General features: G+C 38.9%; 2 protein-coding genes across 2 annotated transcripts; one reads left to right on the forward strand and one right to left on the reverse strand.

The window, feature by feature from the left end:
- LOC107632778 lies at positions 1,249-3,156 on the reverse strand. Its single transcript, XM_016336434.1, has 3 exons — positions 3,006-3,156; positions 2,495-2,654; positions 1,249-2,353 (listed from the first exon to the last, which is right to left on the reverse strand). The coding sequence occupies exons 1-3, from the start codon at positions 3,154-3,156 to the stop codon at positions 1,249-1,251; spliced, it is 1,416 nt and encodes a 471-aa protein (XP_016191920.1).
- LOC107630083 (preprotein translocase subunit SECY, chloroplastic) lies at positions 3,870-8,331 on the forward strand. The gene is made up of 8 exons (XM_016333116.2): positions 3,870-4,164; positions 4,762-4,919; positions 5,043-5,428; positions 5,616-5,915; positions 5,989-6,078; positions 6,167-6,290; positions 6,546-6,709; positions 7,702-8,331. Exons 1-8 carry the CDS (start codon positions 4,004-4,006, stop codon positions 7,924-7,926), a joined length of 1,608 nt encoding a protein of 535 aa, XP_016188602.1. The 5' UTR covers positions 3,870-4,003; the 3' UTR covers positions 7,927-8,331.

Genomic DNA, 18,390 nt, shown 5'->3' on the forward strand with positions numbered 1-18,390 from the left:
GACGGATTTTTTTTATATAAAATAAAAAAATTAATTAATTCCTAAAACAAGATTTTTGAATTTTATTTTCTGAAATATGATTTTTTTTTGTAATTAAGGCAAGTTTGCCGCACCCAGTGAACTTTATATGAATTATGGAGTTCGTCGCACCCCCGGCGAACTCTAAGATGAGTTTGGTACACTATATAAAGCTGGTGGGGCCATTTTCATTTGTCCCTTTTTTTTCCAATCTCTCATCCAAATTTACTTTATTCCTCTTTTCTGTTTTTTCGACGTTTGTGAAGTTCGTTAGCGACGACATTCTCAGTTTCAGGTCAGTAGATAATATGTTAGTTAGAGTTACTTTTTTTTAACTTAGTTAGAGTTACTGTTTACATGTTAGATAAAGTTACTGGTTAGAGGTTGCATGTTAGTTAGAGTTACAGATTTACTGTTTACATGTTAGTTAGACTTACTGTTAACTGTTTACATGTTAACTAGATTTTTTATGTTATTGTTTTTAAGTACAGTTGTTGTTTATTTATTGTTTATAACATGTTAATTAGTATAAGTTGTTAGTCAATTGTTAGTTAGTTTAGTCAAAATAATTAGTTTAAATTGTGAATTACAAGGTAATTAGTAGAATAATTAATTAGCTTAAGTTAGATTTGAAAGAAACATGATTAGTAAAATTTAGGGTTCAGTTAGTTATTAATTACGGTTGTTAGGGTGTTAGTTGACGGCGTCATGTAGTTAGGTTAAATTTAAATTAGTAAGTTTATAAACTGATTAAGAACTAAGGTAGATAATTATAGATATAAATATATTTTTTAATAATTTAGTTAACGTAAAAGGAACCGAGTTCAGTATATGTGATTTTATTTTACTAGAGTGTGGTTAGATGGAGCAGTAGTTATTGGACTACGAGGATACGATGTACAAATTGGATCAGGCTGAGCACATTGCTGGCAGGTTTGATCGAGTGGTACAATTTTTTCACTATTATTTATTTTATTGTAATTAATAAACAGTGAACTTGTTATCTTATGTGTTCACCGTCCTTTTTTTTAATTTTTTGTTTTCGTTTGGTAGGCGCCTTGGGTCTTGTGCACTAGGCGGAATTTGATGACATGGTCGTCGGAGCAGATTAGGCCATATCTCAGACGAGCAGGGTTTGAGTATGTGGCCTATTTGGTTGAGTTCGAGCACAACTGGCCACTTGCCTCGGTGTTGATAGAGAGGTGGAGGCCTGAGTCCCACATGTTTTATTTACCATGCAGGGAGATGACTATCACCTTGCAGGACGTGGACTATAGCCATAATGAAATAAATCTTACCAGGCAAGTACATCTGCATAGCAAATAACCAACGAGGAAGCTTGTTGTATGACTCCTCCCAATCGCCGTATATTCTAGCAATGACTTTCTGTTTTGCAAGCCAAACCTTTTTGTAGGATGCTTTGTAACCAAAGTGATTCTCCACACCTCCTTGCAGAACCCTGATGCTGATTGTTGGATCAGCTTTGACCATCATGAAAATGTGTTGAGCAATCACCTTCGAATTTAACCTACGATGGTCTTGCCCCATCAATGTTTGCATGCAAGTATGAGGACTAGTGTATTTCCTAACCTCCCATTTTTCTTGCTTTCGGCGATATGATATGAGTATGCTCCAATTACAATCGGGCCCGAACTGGATACACTGTGCATTATACCTCAACTGGTCACTCTCAACTATTTTGTACTCCGCAGCCCTCCTGATGCTGTACTGCTTAACTGCCAACATGACTTCTTCCTTGTTCTTAAATTGTTGTCCAACCTCGAACTCGTTGCTTGGATCCTCTTCGGAGCCTCCCTGGGTAAACGACCAATCGAAAGTGATTGCATCGAGATTCAACCTCGTGAAATGATCCGGCCGGTCATATGATCGAGAAATAGCTGGCCGTGTCAGAGCGATTTGTGTGTCACCGTAGTAATTCATCTCTTCTTCCTCGTCACCATCATAAGGAATTTCGGGTGGTTCTTTATCAGCATCGTCTCCGTCATCGGGGTTAACTTCATACTGATCCATCATCGGATCCCTGATAGCAGAACCATCATGACTTTCAACATCGCCATCCATCAAGTCAACATTACGAACTTCAACATTAGACCCCTCTTGACTACCTTCAAGTGGCATATGTAGATCCACCATCGTCCTTCTGATAGTTCGTCTAACAGCTCCACTCAACGGATTATCATCGACAGTATCTGCAGATGATCCTCGGCCACCCAACTCAACGAGAAACACGAATAATTCTAACAGATGAACATTTGTCCATCGGTTGTGCCACGACCTTATAAGCCGTACGTCCTCGTCGTCACGTAAACGATACCTAATTCAAAACAATAGAAATATTTCTCACAACCGTGGTCTAATAAATATATTAGCAACAGAGACAAGACAACTGTAATATACCTTTTATAAAATAAACTACCATCTACTTCGGTCAGATATCTGTAGTAAAATTTTTCACCCTTTTTGCTCTTGTTGTCCGACGGAATGCAATATCAGATTCTTCAACGCTGTTAGACTGTTGACTTCCGGTGTCATATAGGTAATTATCGATTGTCCTGATCTAAAAACGATAGAACTTTCTTCATCATACACTATTTCACCATCGTAATGAATGGATTCTTTGACATTGTAGAGAAAAATGTCAACAATAAAAACGAAAGTGGACAATGAAATTGTGGTTCTCTGATTTGTTCTCCAACAGGCATGCTTTTATTTTGGAAACGTAACATGCGGTGAACTCTATATAAATTATAGAATTCGCCGAGAGTGCGGCAAACTTGCCTTACTTACAAAAATAAAATCGTATTTCAGAAAATAAAGTTCAAAAATCTTGTTTTAGAAATTAATTAATTTTTTTATTTTATATTAGAAAAAAATCCTTTGCTTGAGCGATAGTTAAACTAGTTGAATTAATAAATGAGTACATAGTTGTAAAAACCGGACCAGACCGGCCGGTTCGACCGAAAAACCGGCAAACCGGATTTTATACCGGTCCGGTTTAATATTCTGATCGTTTAAGGAAATGAACCGATCAAACCAGTCAAAATCGACACGGTTCAGAATCGAACCGGTCCGATCAACAACGTGGTCAATGGTCAACTTGCGTGCCGATGACGTCATGCTGACGTCAACATGCGGGTGTGAAATTAGAAAAAATGCATTGCAAGCAATGGGAGTCGAACTTGGCTCTTCTGGAATGAAGACCAAGTTAACGATACAATGAATAAACAGCATGTCACCAGCAAACGCAAAAAACCATAACTTAAACAAAGAACATGAAGCAGAACGTACCTCTTCGTAGGGTTGCTCTTTGCGAACAGTGGTGATCCCACGATGCCACTTCAGAACCGTTAAGCTTGATTCGACAATGGCTCTTGCCTTGTATCCTTCTTCTTCGCGCCAAGCTTCGAGGGCAACGTCTCTCCCTCTCTACGTGACCTTTGATTTTCGCTAGTGACACACTAACCACAGTAACTCAGTAAATGGTAACTTGGTATATGCAAAATTGGGTTTTAGGGCAAAATTAATTTGGGGCAAAAATAATTTTCAATTTAGGTTTAGTTTATTTTCCAAGTAGGATAACCATAATTAAAATTAGAAATTCCATCTAATATAACACTAACCTAGTCAGCAAAAACCGACCACCACGTAAGCATCGTACTCACCGGAGCTATGTTCCGGCAAGCTCTTGGACACGCTTGGCAAAATTTTAAACCATTCAGGTACCTTTTTGTCAATAACAATAGTTGGGTACTAAAATGTCAGCGTTTGAATCTTTCGGGTACCGAATTGGTCATTACCTCTTTTTTTTTTTTTCGGGTATTGAGTTCAGCAGCTATAACTAAGATCACTAGCGTAATAGCGTAGTTTTGTTTCGTCACAAAAAGGAGAAAGCCCAACAGTTCCCACATTTTGTTGTGAGGCTGGTATTATTCGACAGCGAACACAAGTTAGTTTGTGGATAATAATGTTGATAACGGTCAGGGATGCTTCCTTTTCTTCTCCACTCTGTTCTTGGCACCGTCGTTTCAGCACAAAACTCAAATATTCAATTTTCCGAGCGAGTTTTTCTGTCCAGAGGACACCCAACACTACCCTCACATGGAATCCCAGACATGTCTCCACCTGGTAAATGATGCCAAAACCTGTTCTTTCATTGGTTCCTCTTCCAAAGTGGGCTCTGTCCTTTGCTAGTTTTACTTTTCACTGTTGTAATGCAATCTACCAGTTAATGTATCACTGATTCAGAAATACTTGCAGCACACTAATTTGGTTTAGGTCTTTACAGTTTGTGTTAATGTTTTGCATAAGGCCGAAAAATAGTGTTTGAAATCAATTGTGCTGTATTGGGGGTGTGTTCCGTTGCAAATCTTTGTTTATAATGCGATATGCACACCAAGAATCAGCCACCAAATTGGCTTTTGAATATAAATACATCTGCTGTTTAATCCATTCTCAAGGTGTATTTTGTATTGTAACATATATTAGCTGATTTGGCGGTTGATTTTGAGCGTATACATAGCATGATGGATTCTTTGTAAGACTTGTAATGAACCCGACTAAATGTAAAAGAATTACAGTTAACTTATAACTTCGTCACTTAATTTTTGGCAAATCATCCCTTGGTGAACTGGGGAAAGTGCCCTGGGATCACAAGCTACTCTATTTGTAATATGTTCAATGACTTCTGATTGTTAACCACATGCTGCTTTTGACTTTACGCAGCTATGATGCAGCGAATTTCGATCCCTTGGGTATTAACCCGGATTTATCTTCCTGGTTAAATTCTACTTGGGAGAAAGTAGTCTCCTTGTTTTCGCAAACTTTTGAGAGTGCTTCAAGTACAGACAAGGAAAAGCCTAATTCTTCCCGAGGAATAGCAGGTTTAGTTCTTGACTTCATAATATACATTTTTTAAATTTGTGTTTTTGGATAAAAATTCCTGACTTGATCATTTGATGAACTTGATGTTATGTAGAAGTGATTATTTATCTTCGTATTTGCAGCTGCTATAGAGGATAGTTCAATTGATTTTGGAGACTTCTTTAAAGGTCCATTGCCAGGAAAGTTTCTCAAGCTTTTAGGGTTTCTTGCCTTGTCACGTCTTGGTGTGTATATTCCTCTAGGTGGGGTTAATAGGGAGGCTTTTGTTGGAAATTTAGATCAGAATAGTTTATTAAGCACTCTGGACTCGTTTTCTGGAGGCGGTATTGGTAGGCTTGGGATATGTTCCCTTGGTATTGTTCCCTTCATCAATGCACAAATTGTTTTCCAGCTTCTTGCACAGGTATATCCAAAGTTGCAAGATCTTCAGAAAAGAGAAGGTGAGGCTGGAAGAAAGAAAGTTCTTCAATACACTCGATATGCCTCAGTTGGATTTGCAATTGTACAGGTCAGGAAATTTGTGATCTATGTGAACACTGCATTTTCTCTTGACTCATGTTTAGATTTAAAATTCTCATCTTTTTAAAACTCATATCTTCTTTATTCTAACTTAAATTACTCTCTTTTTAAAATTTTAAAATGTCTACTTATCTGATGAAGTTGTTATAATCATCACTCCTGTTTTTTCATTTCAGGCAATTGGCCAAGTCCTCTTTTTACGTCTTTATGTGAATGACTTTAGTTCCGAGTGGGTTCTTTCATCTATTATCTTGTTGACTCTTGGCTCTGTGTTTACAACATACATCGGTGAACGAATCACAGATCTAAAACTCGGCAATGGCACCTCTCTTTTGATATTTACAAACATTATCTCCTACTTGCCAGCTTCTTTTGGTCGAACAATTGCACAGGCATTTAACGATGCTAATTATATTGGACTTGCTACCATCATTGTGTCCTTCTTTTTGTTGGTAGTTGGTATTGTCTATGTTCAGGTATGACTCATTTCAACTGTTAAACAAAGATGTATCTTGTGCACGGAATATTGATCCTACCAACGGCTTTCAGGAAGCAGAGAGAAAAATTCCTCTTAACTATGCTTCAAGATTCACTAGCAAAACCAGAGGACTTGAAAAATCTGCCTACTTACCCTTTAAGGTCTCTCCTTTTCACCAGATCTTTTTTATAATTTATTTAACTTTTCCTAAAATTCAACATTTAAGAATATAGATGTGCACATTGACAGGTAAATAGTTCTGGGGTAATGCCCATCATATTCTCTACATCATCATTAGCTCTTCCCGGTACTTTAGCACGCTTCACTGGTTTGAATGCATTGAAGCAAACTGCAGTAGCTTTGAACCCAGGGGGTATGCTGTTCATTTATAACTGGATTTATGTAGCATCTTATTTAGACTTGAAATGTCGGATCCTGTATATTCGACTACTAAATGCTCGCATTTCTTGCATTATGAAACTGCTTTTAGATAACTGTTTGTACGAATGTCGGAAGAGATCTGGGTATTTTTGTCATGCATTGGTAAAGTGGAAGCTTATCATGTTGTGCTACCCTTGTTTTGTCTCAGATATTGATTCGTACGTTATAACTGGACTTTCTATTGCAGGCTCCTTCTATGTTCTATTTAACATACTTTTGATTGCCTTCTTCAATTACTATTACACCTTCCTACAATTGGATCCTGATGATGTGAGTGAGCAATTGAAACGACAAGGTGCTTCAATTCCACTTGTCAGACCTGGCAGAAGTACAGCTGCATTTATCAAAACAGTAAATTTTTCCTTCTCTATTTTTACTTTCATTGACTACCTTATTGATTACATCATCTTTTTATTTTAACAATATTGTATAGAATTATACACTTGAATATCAATTTATGCTGATTAATCCAACGTAAAGTTAGTGAGACCTAAAGTTTACTAATGAGGTGATTTGAGATCCCAAGGAAAAGGTGATCTTGTTTTCAAAATTAGATTTCAAGAAACCTTATTTTTGAATCAGTTGGAATGGTTTGGATAAAGTATTAAGAAAGGTTTGGGATGTGATAGAGAAATTACAGTTTCAAGATGCCTTTCATCCTCCTCTTTTTGCATTTATTGTTAGTAGTAAACCTAGATCCTGATTCATAGTTCATTGACTTTTGACACAAGAAGATCATCTGCCTCCATATCTTTAACCATATCCAATTGCTGACGATACTATTTTCTTTTTGGAACCAAAGGGAAAGTCTTTTGGTAACCTTTTAAGTTCTAACAATTTATTTCTCTTGAGATTGTGTTAAGATTTGATAAGATAACTTCATATATCAATTATAGATATCTTTTTCCGCCAAGGGGAATTGATTGTTTCCTTTTGTCAAAGATTCTAATCTTCTATGCCTAAAAATTGGGTTTGTTAACTGTACTATTATTATCTCTAAATTGAGTAAATTCTAGTGATTTTTCCTTTCTGTTTTTCTTTTTTTTTTTTGAATTATTGGGAAGTCCTATGATTGCACTATAAAATTCCTTGGACCCAAACAGGGGATACTAACATTTCATCCACGTTCTGCTACCACTTGAGCAGCTTTTATTCTTCCAATTAATTATATACATGTTACAAGTTTTATATGTATATGCAGTAATGTGATATATGTAGGTACATATTGATACCCAAAAAAATAAAAAAGGTGGCGATGATTCTTGTAATCAGTATTGATGTCCCTACGTTTCAAACCACTGTTCAAGTGCCATGTACATTCCACTAACTACTTTACAATGCAGGTTCTTAGTCGAATATCAGTTCTGGGTTCAACGTTTCTGGCTATTTTGGCTGCTGGTCCAGCAGTTGTTGAGCAGACAACACACTTGACTGCATTCAGGGGATTTGCAGGAACGTCGATTCTTATTCTTGTTGGTTGCGCAACAGATACGGCTAGAAAAGTTCAAGCTGAGATCATATCTCAGAAGTACAAGAACATAGAATTCTATGATTTCGACAAGTACTGACCATGAGAGGATTTTGGTTGTTTATCCAATCTAAGCAGAAATTGTTTTACTTTTTGGCTGGTCAAAATGTAGCTTCAGAATACATAGAGGTTGTTTACAATGGGGAATGCATAAAATGGTCTTGATGCTCTTTTAACAAAAGGGAGATGAATTTACCATGTTTACCTACTCTATTGGAAGCATCTAATACCCTCCTTGGGAAGTCAAGGTGAATGAAGTATGTTGTAATTTATCAATGTAGATCCGAGGGTATATCAAAATATCAAATATTTCTTATCTATCAACTATCATACTAATTTACTAACTTTTTAATTTTAGTCGCTTGAGATAGTAAAATGGTGATTCTAGATGCACAAGTGTTTTTGTAACAAAGTTCAGTCAAATTGGCAGAAGTCTAATGAAAAATAAAATCGCACATACATCATTTCTCTTTTTCCACACTTTTTGTGACACAGACATTTTTGTTAGATTACAAAAAGTTATTGATATAGCACAAAAATTTTGTACATAACACAAATTTATTAATATAGTATAAAAATTTCATACATAACACAAATATTTGTATATAATACAAAAAGTTTTGCACAACACAAATTTTTGTTGCGAATATATTATTAATTGAGTTAATGTTCTGACTATGTGGTCTTTAAAAAATTTATGTGTTGTATGCCAATATTTTTCTGTTGTACACTGCATATTTTATTGGTTAGTTGTTAATGTTTTAGGCATGTGGTTCTTCAAGAATTTTTATGCTGAGTACCAAAATTTTTGTATTCTACACCAAATTCTTTTACGTTATGCACTCAAATTTTTGTACTGTATATTTTTTGTTGGTTGAATATCAATATTTTAAGCATATAGTCCTTTAAAAACTTATGATGCATACTAAAAATTGTGCTGTATACCAAAATTTACGTGGTGTCAAAATTTCTGTTCTATTTTTTTAAACATATATAGGAGACGAAGACGACAAGGACGACGATGATGATAATAAAGGATGATGAGGAGGGAGAAAAAAGAGAAAAAATTAAACAAAAAAAAAGTGGTTGCAGTGACGATGACGATAATGGCAATGACGACAACGATGAAAACGACCTTAAAAAAAGCGCATAGAAGAAGAAAATAATGAAGCAGTCCCTGCGTACATACTTATGAACGAGAAGAAATACGCGATGACTTGATTGAAAACTTGATTTAAAAAACGTTTGGATGCCTAACTCTTGTTTTTTGGACTTCGACACCTAACTTTATTGATAGTAAAATGTACGAGCATTTGTCACACTTGATAAATATGGCCAATGGATGTTCATAATGGCCCGTGACCTGAGCAATCTCGCAAGTTGTTTGCTTTAGGCAATTGTGTTAATTGGGCCTGGCCCAATTAAGACAGTAGACTCGGACTTTAAGTTTTGTAAGCATGCATTGTATATTGTTGCCCACTTTTTGTGTTTGTGTTTGTATATTATTTCTTATTAAGTCAATTTTATGCAAATGAGCAAATCCAAATAAAATTTTGAAAGGTGTTCTAAACCTTTAAGACCAAAATTGAGAGTTACGTACCCAAGTCGTGTTGAGAAATATCTCAAGTGATTATAAATAAGTGGGGATTGAAATGATAAACATGAAATTAGACTAGCAATTTAAGAGATGAAATTCAAAAGTGTTCTTGCTTGCGAAATAGAGGTATCAACCGAGCTTATGCGCTTTGAGGCTGATCGTCCGATCCTTGAATTCCGAGCTTTTCTTTCTGGTGTGACGTGAATAGCGCGAACAAATGAGGGGGGAGAGTATACCTGCAAAGGCACTCCGAAGCTTAAGTCAGTATATTGTGCTATATCTTACTTACAGAAGAAAATACTTTACCTGACTTTTATATGGTAGACTGCTCGGCTGTTACGTCTTTAGTATTTAAAGTCGGTTACAAAAAGATAGGTAACGTTCCTTGATTGTGTTACCGTTTTGTCGTCGGTTATGACGGAGCATTTATCTGACCGAGTTATGGCTCATGAATGGAGGAGCTATAACGGACCATACCGAGTTATAGCTCGTTTATGACGACCATATCATAGCCCCCAAGCTTGGCCTGTGGAGAGTTTTTAATGAAGCAGGTTGAGCTTCTTTGAGGAGTTATAACTCGGTTGGATAGGTTATTGAGTGAGCCCCCAGTTCAACGTACTTCATTAAAAAAGTATTGTTTGATATGACGTGGGGAGTCGTGGCGTTGTTTTGGGGAGGAGAGAGAGAGTTTAATGGGAGCATTAAAGGCTTGTTGCCTTTCCAATGTAGTTTGTGGTTTTAGATTTTAATGGGAAACAGTTTCAGTATTCGAACTGTTTGTTGGGTTACTGCTAGAAGTTAACTCTAGTTTCTTTTGGTGCTTGGGTTTTTCAATTTTGGTAACAGAATGAGCAAAAGAGGTATGTTCACTTTGTCTCTTTGCTTCTGAATTATTTTCTCTTTCTCTTTTCTCTTATTCTGTTCTTGTTCCCTTCTGCTGTTCTTGTTGTGTTCTAATGGGGTTGGAGAAAGATAAAAAAGGTGAGATTGATTGGTCTTATGACTGGGTTGGTGAGGATGTGAAATCTCGAATCTCTCTGTTTCGTGATGAATCTGCGGTGAAGGAGGTGAACTTAGCAAGAGTCGTTAGGGCTGGTTCTGGGGTTCAGATTGAGTTGCTTTCATGTAGTAACGATGATAGGGTGTATCATCAAGGGCTGGGTTTCGAGTTCTTCTACATGCACAGCTGTGTGCTTGAGGAGTTGAGGGTGAAATTGCCATTTACAGAGTTTGAGTGCCAAGTTCTAAAATAGTTGAACTGTGCTGCGTCTCAGCTTCATCCTAATGGCTGGGCGTTTCTGCGTTCCTTTAAGGTTTTGATGGAATATCTTGAGGAGACGCCTACGGTTGATTTGTTCTTTTCTTTATTTCAAGCAAAGGGGGTGTGGAAAGGGGGTTAGATAAATTTCAATAGCACCCCTGGCTTCGCTATTTTTAGGTTGTATAAATCCTCGTTCAAGGATTTTAAAGAAATGTATCTTAAGGTTAGGAGTGTAGAAAACGATTTTCCTTTTTATGTTGATGAGAATCTGGCCGAGAAGTTTCCTTTGTGGTGGTGTTCGGAACCGCAAAATATACTCGGTCCTGAAGTCATTTCGCCAAGGAATGTGTGTTTGATTGAGTTTTTGGTTGAGGGTATTGACCGTAAGGATCTTATATCTATGTATGAGTTACTCAAATAGGAAGATGATAAGGAGGCAGTGATAAATTACCTGGGTGAGTTTGGGATATTTGTTATTTTTGTATTGACTTTGTATGGGTTTCTGATGTGTTCTTGTGTTTGTATTGCAGGTGGGAAGTACCCTGGGGTCTCGGCTGCTTCTTTGAGGTCACGCTTTAAAAGTAAGAATTTGGAAAAGGAGGTTTCATCGTTGAACCGTGAGAAAGTGGCAACGCCTGGGGAGGTTGTTCAGCCTCGTCAGGGGCGTAGAAAGGTAATTGCGAGAAAAAGGAAGTCGGGGTGGTGGATTTGTCCGATGAGTCTAGTGGGAAGGAAGAAAAAGTGTCTCTGGAGAATATTTGGGCTTTTGTTGGGAATCAGAAAAAACTTCATGAGATGTCCGAGCTTAGTGAGGGTGTTTCTGTGTGGGGAAAAGAGTATCCTTACATGGCTGTTGTAGACGAACATTGTCAATCTGAGGCTGATGTTTCTCTTGCAAAAGAGGTTGGTGAAGTAGCTATTGGGCAATATATGCAGGTAAGGTCTTCCCTTTGGTTTAGGTTTTATCCTGGTTAGGGGGGTTTTATGTATTTTTGCTTTCCTTGTTGTTGTTATGTTTTGCAGGTTGTTGGGTTGAGGTTGGCCAGCTTGGGGCGAAGTTAGGAGTTGAGGCATAAGAAAGTGGTAGAGGAAAAGGATGAATTTCTGGTGATGAAAGAAGAATTAAGTAAGAGCAAGAATGTTGTTTCTGAGCTGCAGAGTAAGTTGGCTGATACTGAAAAGTCGCTGAAGGAGACTAAGGATAGCTATGTTAAGGACGTTGAGGAATTGAAGAAAAAGGAAGCTGATTTGGCAAGCATGGAAACTCGGCTGATTGATGTTACTGCTCGGCTGAAGGAGATGGAGAAGAAGAAGAGTGATGAAATTTTGGATTCGTTTGTAGAGGGTTTTGAAAGGGCGGCCTTACAGGCGAAGTTTATTGCTCCAGGTGTCGATTTTTCGGAGTTGGATCCTGGTAAGATCGTCCGAGATGGGAAGATGGTTGAGGATGATGATGTTGCCGAAGATGAGGCAGAGAATATTTAGTATTTTAATGTAGTTTTGTTTTGGTAAAATGTTTTTATGTTTTGATGGATAATGTAATTTATGATACATTATTGACAATAACTATTTTGGAGGTCATTAATAGAGTTTGTTTGATCTTATCTATATTCGTTTTCGATTTGTACTGAGTTGTTTGATCGGCGTTTTGTACGATTGATAGGAATTCAGTTAAGAGCATTCCATGTAGTGTTTGCCGAATATGCTTGGTTCGAATGTTAGACGAAGATGTTTGTCATTTTGAGGTTTGATCATAGATGAAATCGTGCCAAGCCTTGTTGATTGTAAAAGCAAACATGATAATGTGACACAGTTTGTATAAAATGAGATAGATTCATTACATATAATAGAATTGGTAGTCCTTTGATTACAAATGTTCAGGTAGGCTAGCCTCGTTAAAACCTCTCCAAGCAAAACCCATTGGGAAAAATCTTGGTAGTAGGAAAAAGAGTACAAGCCTGTCCCTGATGTTTAACTGTAAAACTTCTTTAATGAGGAAATGTTCCAGGTGTTAGGTAGTATTGTACCATTCATGGATGCTAGTCTATATGCTCCGTTGCCGAGGACTTCTATAACTCGGTAGGGACCATCCCAGTTTGCTGCGAGCTTTCCATGGGATGGAGGTCAGCGCGCTGTTTTTGTCTTTCGAAGAACTAAGTCGCCAATTTGGAATGATTGGTTTCTGACCGATTTGTTATGTCGTCGGGCGATTACTTGCTGAGCCACGCGTTGTTGCAGTGTGGCTGTTTCCCTTATTTCTTCGATGAGATCTAGCTCGGCTCGCCGGGCTTCATCCTGATTGCCGAGTTGAGTTCGGACCGAGCTATGTGAGACTTCTAAGGGTATCATAGCTTCAGAGCCATATACTAGGCGAAATGGTGTCTCCTTTGTTGATGACTGAGGTGTTGTGTAACCCCAAAGGATTTTTGGTATTAGTTCGGCCCAAAGTCCTTTGGCATCATCTAACTTTTTCTTTAAGGCATGTAGTATGATCTTGTTCGCTGCTTCTGCTAGCCCGTTTGTCTGAGGATGTTCAACGGAAGAAAAATTTTGTTTGACCTTAAGGTTCTGCAAAAAGGATTGAAATTTATGGTCGACAAACTGGCGACCATTGTCAGTGATGATATGATGGGGAATGTCGAAGCGGCAAACAATATTCTTCCAAGTAAAGGAAATTATCTGTTGTGATGTGATTCTGGCTAAAGGTTGGGCTTCCAACCACTTTGAGAAATAATAAATTGAAACCAATAAAAATTTTACCTGCCCCGGTGCCGTTGGGAATGGACCAAGGATGTCTAGCCCCCATTGATAGAAAGGCCAACTTACGTCGGAATAATGTAGTTGTTCGGCAGGGAGATGTATGAGTGGTGCATGTTTCTGACAGTTTTCACAAGTCTAAACTTTAGTCTTTCTATCATGTTATAAGGTTGGCCAAAAGAAACCTGCGCGGAGTATTTTTGAGGCTAGGCTCCGAGCTCCTGTATGTGTTCCGCAAATGCCCTCATGTGCTTCCGACAGGGCTAGGTCGGCTTCATCTTTGTTGAGACATTTTAGTAGCGGCCGAGTATATCCTCGGCGGTATAAGGTTTCGTTGATCAATGTGAAGAACGATGCTTGTCTTCGGAATCTTTTTGTGCTGCCGACCTTATTTGGTATTTGACCTGTTTTTAGATATTGTATGTAATCGTCCTGCCAACCCTGTTCCTGTGTGACACTTAGTACATCAGTTAGACTTACACTTGGTGATGTAATAGTGGATTGGTGCAGTGTGGATAAGTCGGATTGTGTGCTGCCGAGTTTAGATAAGATATCGGCTCTTTGGTTTTGTTCTCGTGGGATGTGTTGAATTTCAAAATTTGAAAACTTTGAGATCAAATCTTTTACTAATAATAAATATTTAGAAAGGAGAGGATCCCTTACTTGGAAGTGGTCGCTTACCTGTTTTACGACCAATAAGTAGTCACAGTATACCTTTAGAGTTGAAATGCGGAGGTCCAAGCAAAGGCGGAGTCCTGCAACGAGGGCCTCATATTCGGATTGATTGTTGCTAGCTTTGAAGGATAGGTGCAATGAATGTTCTAGAATAAAGCCATCGTCGGACTGTAGACGTATTCCGGCGCCACAGCCCTCGGTGTTAGATGAGCCATCGACGTATAAGCTCCATTGTTTTGTATGATCGTCTTCTGAAGGGATAGTTAGTTCTGCAATGAAGTCTGCTAAAAATTGGGACTTAATCGGCCCTCTTGATTGGTACGTTATGTCGAATTCTGACAATTCTATTGACCATTTAATAAGTCTTCCGGCGATTTCTGGTTTATGTAACACTTGGCGTAATGGGTGATCGGTCTTCACATGGACAACATGACTTTGGAAGTAAGGTCGGAGTCTTCTTGCTGAGAAAACTAGTGCTAAAGCCAGGTTTTCAATTCTCGGGTAATTGAGCTCGGCGTGTTGAAGAGTTTTGTTGACAAAGTATACTGGATGTTGAGTTTTGTCCCTTTCTGTAACAAGAGCAAAGCTTATAGCCCAATCAGTCACTGATAAATACAGGAATAAGTCTTCCCCTTGATGGGGTTTCTGTAAGATCGGCGGTTGGGAGAGAATAGTTTTTAGTGTTTGAAAAGCTCTCTCGCAATCGTCGTTCCAGTGAAATTTGTTTTTCTTTTTTATCGTTTGGAAAAAAGGAGTGGATTTTGAAGCTAAGCATGGAACAAATCTGGATAGTGCAGCGAGTCTTCCGGTGAGGCGTTGGACTTCCTTTACGGTTTTTGGGCTTGTCATTTCCAGAACTGCTCGGTATTTGTCTGGATTCGCCTCAATACCCCTGTTTGTCAGTAAAAAACCTAAGAATTTATCTCCCTGAACTGCGAAGGCACACTTTTCTGGGTTTAGACGCATGTTGTAGTTGCGAATTTGCTCGAAAATCTCTGATAAGTCGTCAATATGGTTTTTTTCGAGCTGTGTCTTGGCGACCATGTCGTCGACATACACTTCGATGTTTCTGCCAATTTTTTTTGTGAAGACTTTGTCCATAAGTCGCTGGTAGGTTGCTCCTGCATTCTTTAATCCAAAGGGCATAACTTTATAGCAGTAGTTACCGAATTCAGTGATAAATGCCATTTTATTTTGATCAGAGGGATGCATGAGGATTTGATTATAACCCCAATAAGCATCCATGAAACTCAAGGTAGCATAACCAGAAGCGTTATCTACCAAAGAATCTATGGATGGTAAAGGGTAAGAGTCTTTCGGGCAGGCTTTGTTTAAATCAGTAAAGTCGACGCACATGCGCCACTTACCGTTTTGTTTCCTTACCATTACCACATTTGCTAGCCAGGTAGTAAATCTGATTTCCTTGATGAACTCTGCATTGATCAGCTTTTGAGTTTCTTCTAATGATGCTTTTTTCTTGTCTTCGCCGAGGTTCCGTTTCTTCTGTTGTACTGGTCGTGCAGATGAGTTTATTACTAATTTGTGGCTAATTATCTGTGGATCGATGCCGGACATGTCGCAAGGTGTCCATGCGAAGAGGTCGGCTTGTGTTTGTAAAAAGGTGGTAATGGCTTTTAGTTCAGCATCGTCTAGGGATGTACCTACATAAGTAAATTTGTTAGGATTATTATGAAAATATACTTTCTGTAAGTCTCCGGATGGTGTAGGTCGTTCCAGAAAGTCGGCTCGCGGGTCAAGGTCGGCTAATGCCGAGTTGTTTGCTGCATGGTGTATGTTGTTGACTTGTTGTTTGAAACGGGTTGGTAGCTTCATGCTGATGTTGTAGCATTGGCGCGCCTCTTTATGATCTCCATGGATTGTTACAACCTGGTTATGCTGCGAAGGGAACTTGACACACAGGTGAACTGTAGATACAATGGCGCCGAACTTATTCAAAAAAGGTCGGCCTAGTATAAGGTTGTATGGGCTAAAGCAATCAACAACTAAATATTGAATATCACATGTTTTGGAAAGAGGATGCTCACCCAGCGTGGTTTGTAACCACACTGACCCCAATATTGGTACTCGCTCACCCGAGAACCCCACGAGGTCTCCACCTGTTTGCTGGAGTGCGTTGTCGCTGAGCTTCATTTTTTGGAATGTTGTGTAAAATAGAACGTCGGCGCTGCTTCCTGGATCCAGAAGTACTTTCCTTACCAATAGATCGCCCAATTGAAGGGTGATGACTACAGGGTCGTCCAAGTTGTTTATGTTTGAATTAAAGTCGGCATGTGTGAATGTCACTTGGGGGAGTTGTGTTGTGAGAGTTGCTTCAGGATGGGACCCATCTACCGAGCATATAGCTCGGTATGATCGCTTTCTTGCCAAGCTTGATGATCCTCCGCCGGCGTATCCACCTGAAATACAATTGATTATACCTCGGGGCTTTTCATATTGATTTGGTGTTGTCTTTTCTTTTCCTCGGTGCTGTTGTTCTGATGAATCCTCGTTCCTTGAAGGTGTGGAACATTTTTGAATGTGACCACCGATGTACTTATCGAGGTGACCTTGCCGAGCTAAACATTCTAAAAGATCCTTTGCTACCACACAGTCATCAGTGGTGTGGCCGTGCTTCTGGTGGAAGGCACAATATTTAGATTTGTCTACGTTCTTAGTGTCTTGGTAAGTGCCGGCCTTTCTTGGTGGCTTAATGAGTTTTGAATTTAGAATTTATTTGATGATGTCCTCTCGTTTAGTGTTAAAATGCGTGTAAGAATCAAAGCGAGGTATTAGTTTAAAACTTTTCTTACTGTTCGGAGTTCTGTCATCGTCTCTGTAGTTCGGTTTGTCATATTTCCGAGCTTGTCTGAGCTCCTCGATATCGATTTGGCCTTTGGCTTTCTCCCGGAACTCGGCAAGGGTTTTGGGCTTGGCTACCGCAATTATTTCCTAGAACTTCCCAGGTCGGAGGCCGCTCTTGATTGCGTGCAAATGGACTTCGGGATGGAGGTCGGGTATGCTGATGGCAACTTTTGTGAAGCGGGTCATATAGTCCTTCAAACTTTCGTTTTGTCCTTGCTTGATTGTATTCAGATAGTCAGAATCATGCAGGTATATTGCTGATCCGGCGAAGTGATCTTCAAATATCTTGGCTAGTTGCTGAAATTGCGAGATAGAACCTGCAGGCAAAGCACACAAGCAATCAAGTGCAGGACTGTCTAAATAATTTGGAAAACAGCGGCATAAAACAATATCTGATGCGCCGTTGACGATCATTATTGATCGGAACTTTTTGAGAAAATTCTTTGGGTCTCCGAGCCCATCATAAGGTGTGAGGGTTAGTGGCAAGGTGAATCTCTTTGCTAATTCGAAGTTCATCACTTCTTCTGTGAAGGGTCCCATAAGTTCGTCAGACTCTCCCTTGTCATCTTCAGGTTGAACTTCGTTGGCTCGGATAGTCTCCGAGACGTGTGATGGTTGAGAATGATGTTCATTATCTTCTGGTTGCTGATGATGAGTCTCGTCATGTTCTATCCGAACATGATTCAACTCGGCGATTTGAGCAGCCATTATTTGATTTTCATCGGCCATCCGTTGATTGGCTTGTTGTAGCTCAGCTATCATCCGCATAAGTTCGGATAGTGAAGGAGGTGTTACGTCAGCCATGGGCGTAAGCAACGGTAACGGGACCAAAAGAAAAATTTGATTTCCTCGGCCCCACGGTGGGCGCCAATTGTTCTTACTTGCGAAATAGAGGTATCAACCAAGCTTATGCGCTTTGAGGCTGATCGTCCGATCCTTGAATTCCGAGCTTTTCTTTCTGGTGTGACGTGAATAGCGCGAACAAATGAGGGGGGGAGTATACCTGCAAAGGCACTCCGAAACTTAAGTCAGTATATTGTGCTATATCTTACTTACCAAAGAAAATACTTTACCTGGCTTTTATATGGTAGACTGCTCGGCTGTTACGTCTTTAGTATTTAAAGTCGGTTACAAAAAGATAGGTAACGTCCCTTGATTGTGTTACCGTTTTGTCGTCGGTTATGACGGAGCATTTATCTGACCGAATTATGGCTCATGAATGGAAGAGTTATAACGGACCATGCCGAGTTATAGCTCGTTTATGACGACCATATCAAAAAGTAATAAAAGAATTCCGACATAAAATACTACTTAGAATTATCCATCATTGTCGTCTAAGTTATGTGAGTAAG

The sequence above is a fragment of the Arachis ipaensis genome, chromosome B03 (assembly GCF_000816755.2).
Source record: "Arachis ipaensis cultivar K30076 chromosome B03, Araip1.1, whole genome shotgun sequence".
In the NCBI taxonomy this organism is placed as follows: domain Eukaryota; kingdom Viridiplantae; phylum Streptophyta; class Magnoliopsida; order Fabales; family Fabaceae; genus Arachis; species Arachis ipaensis.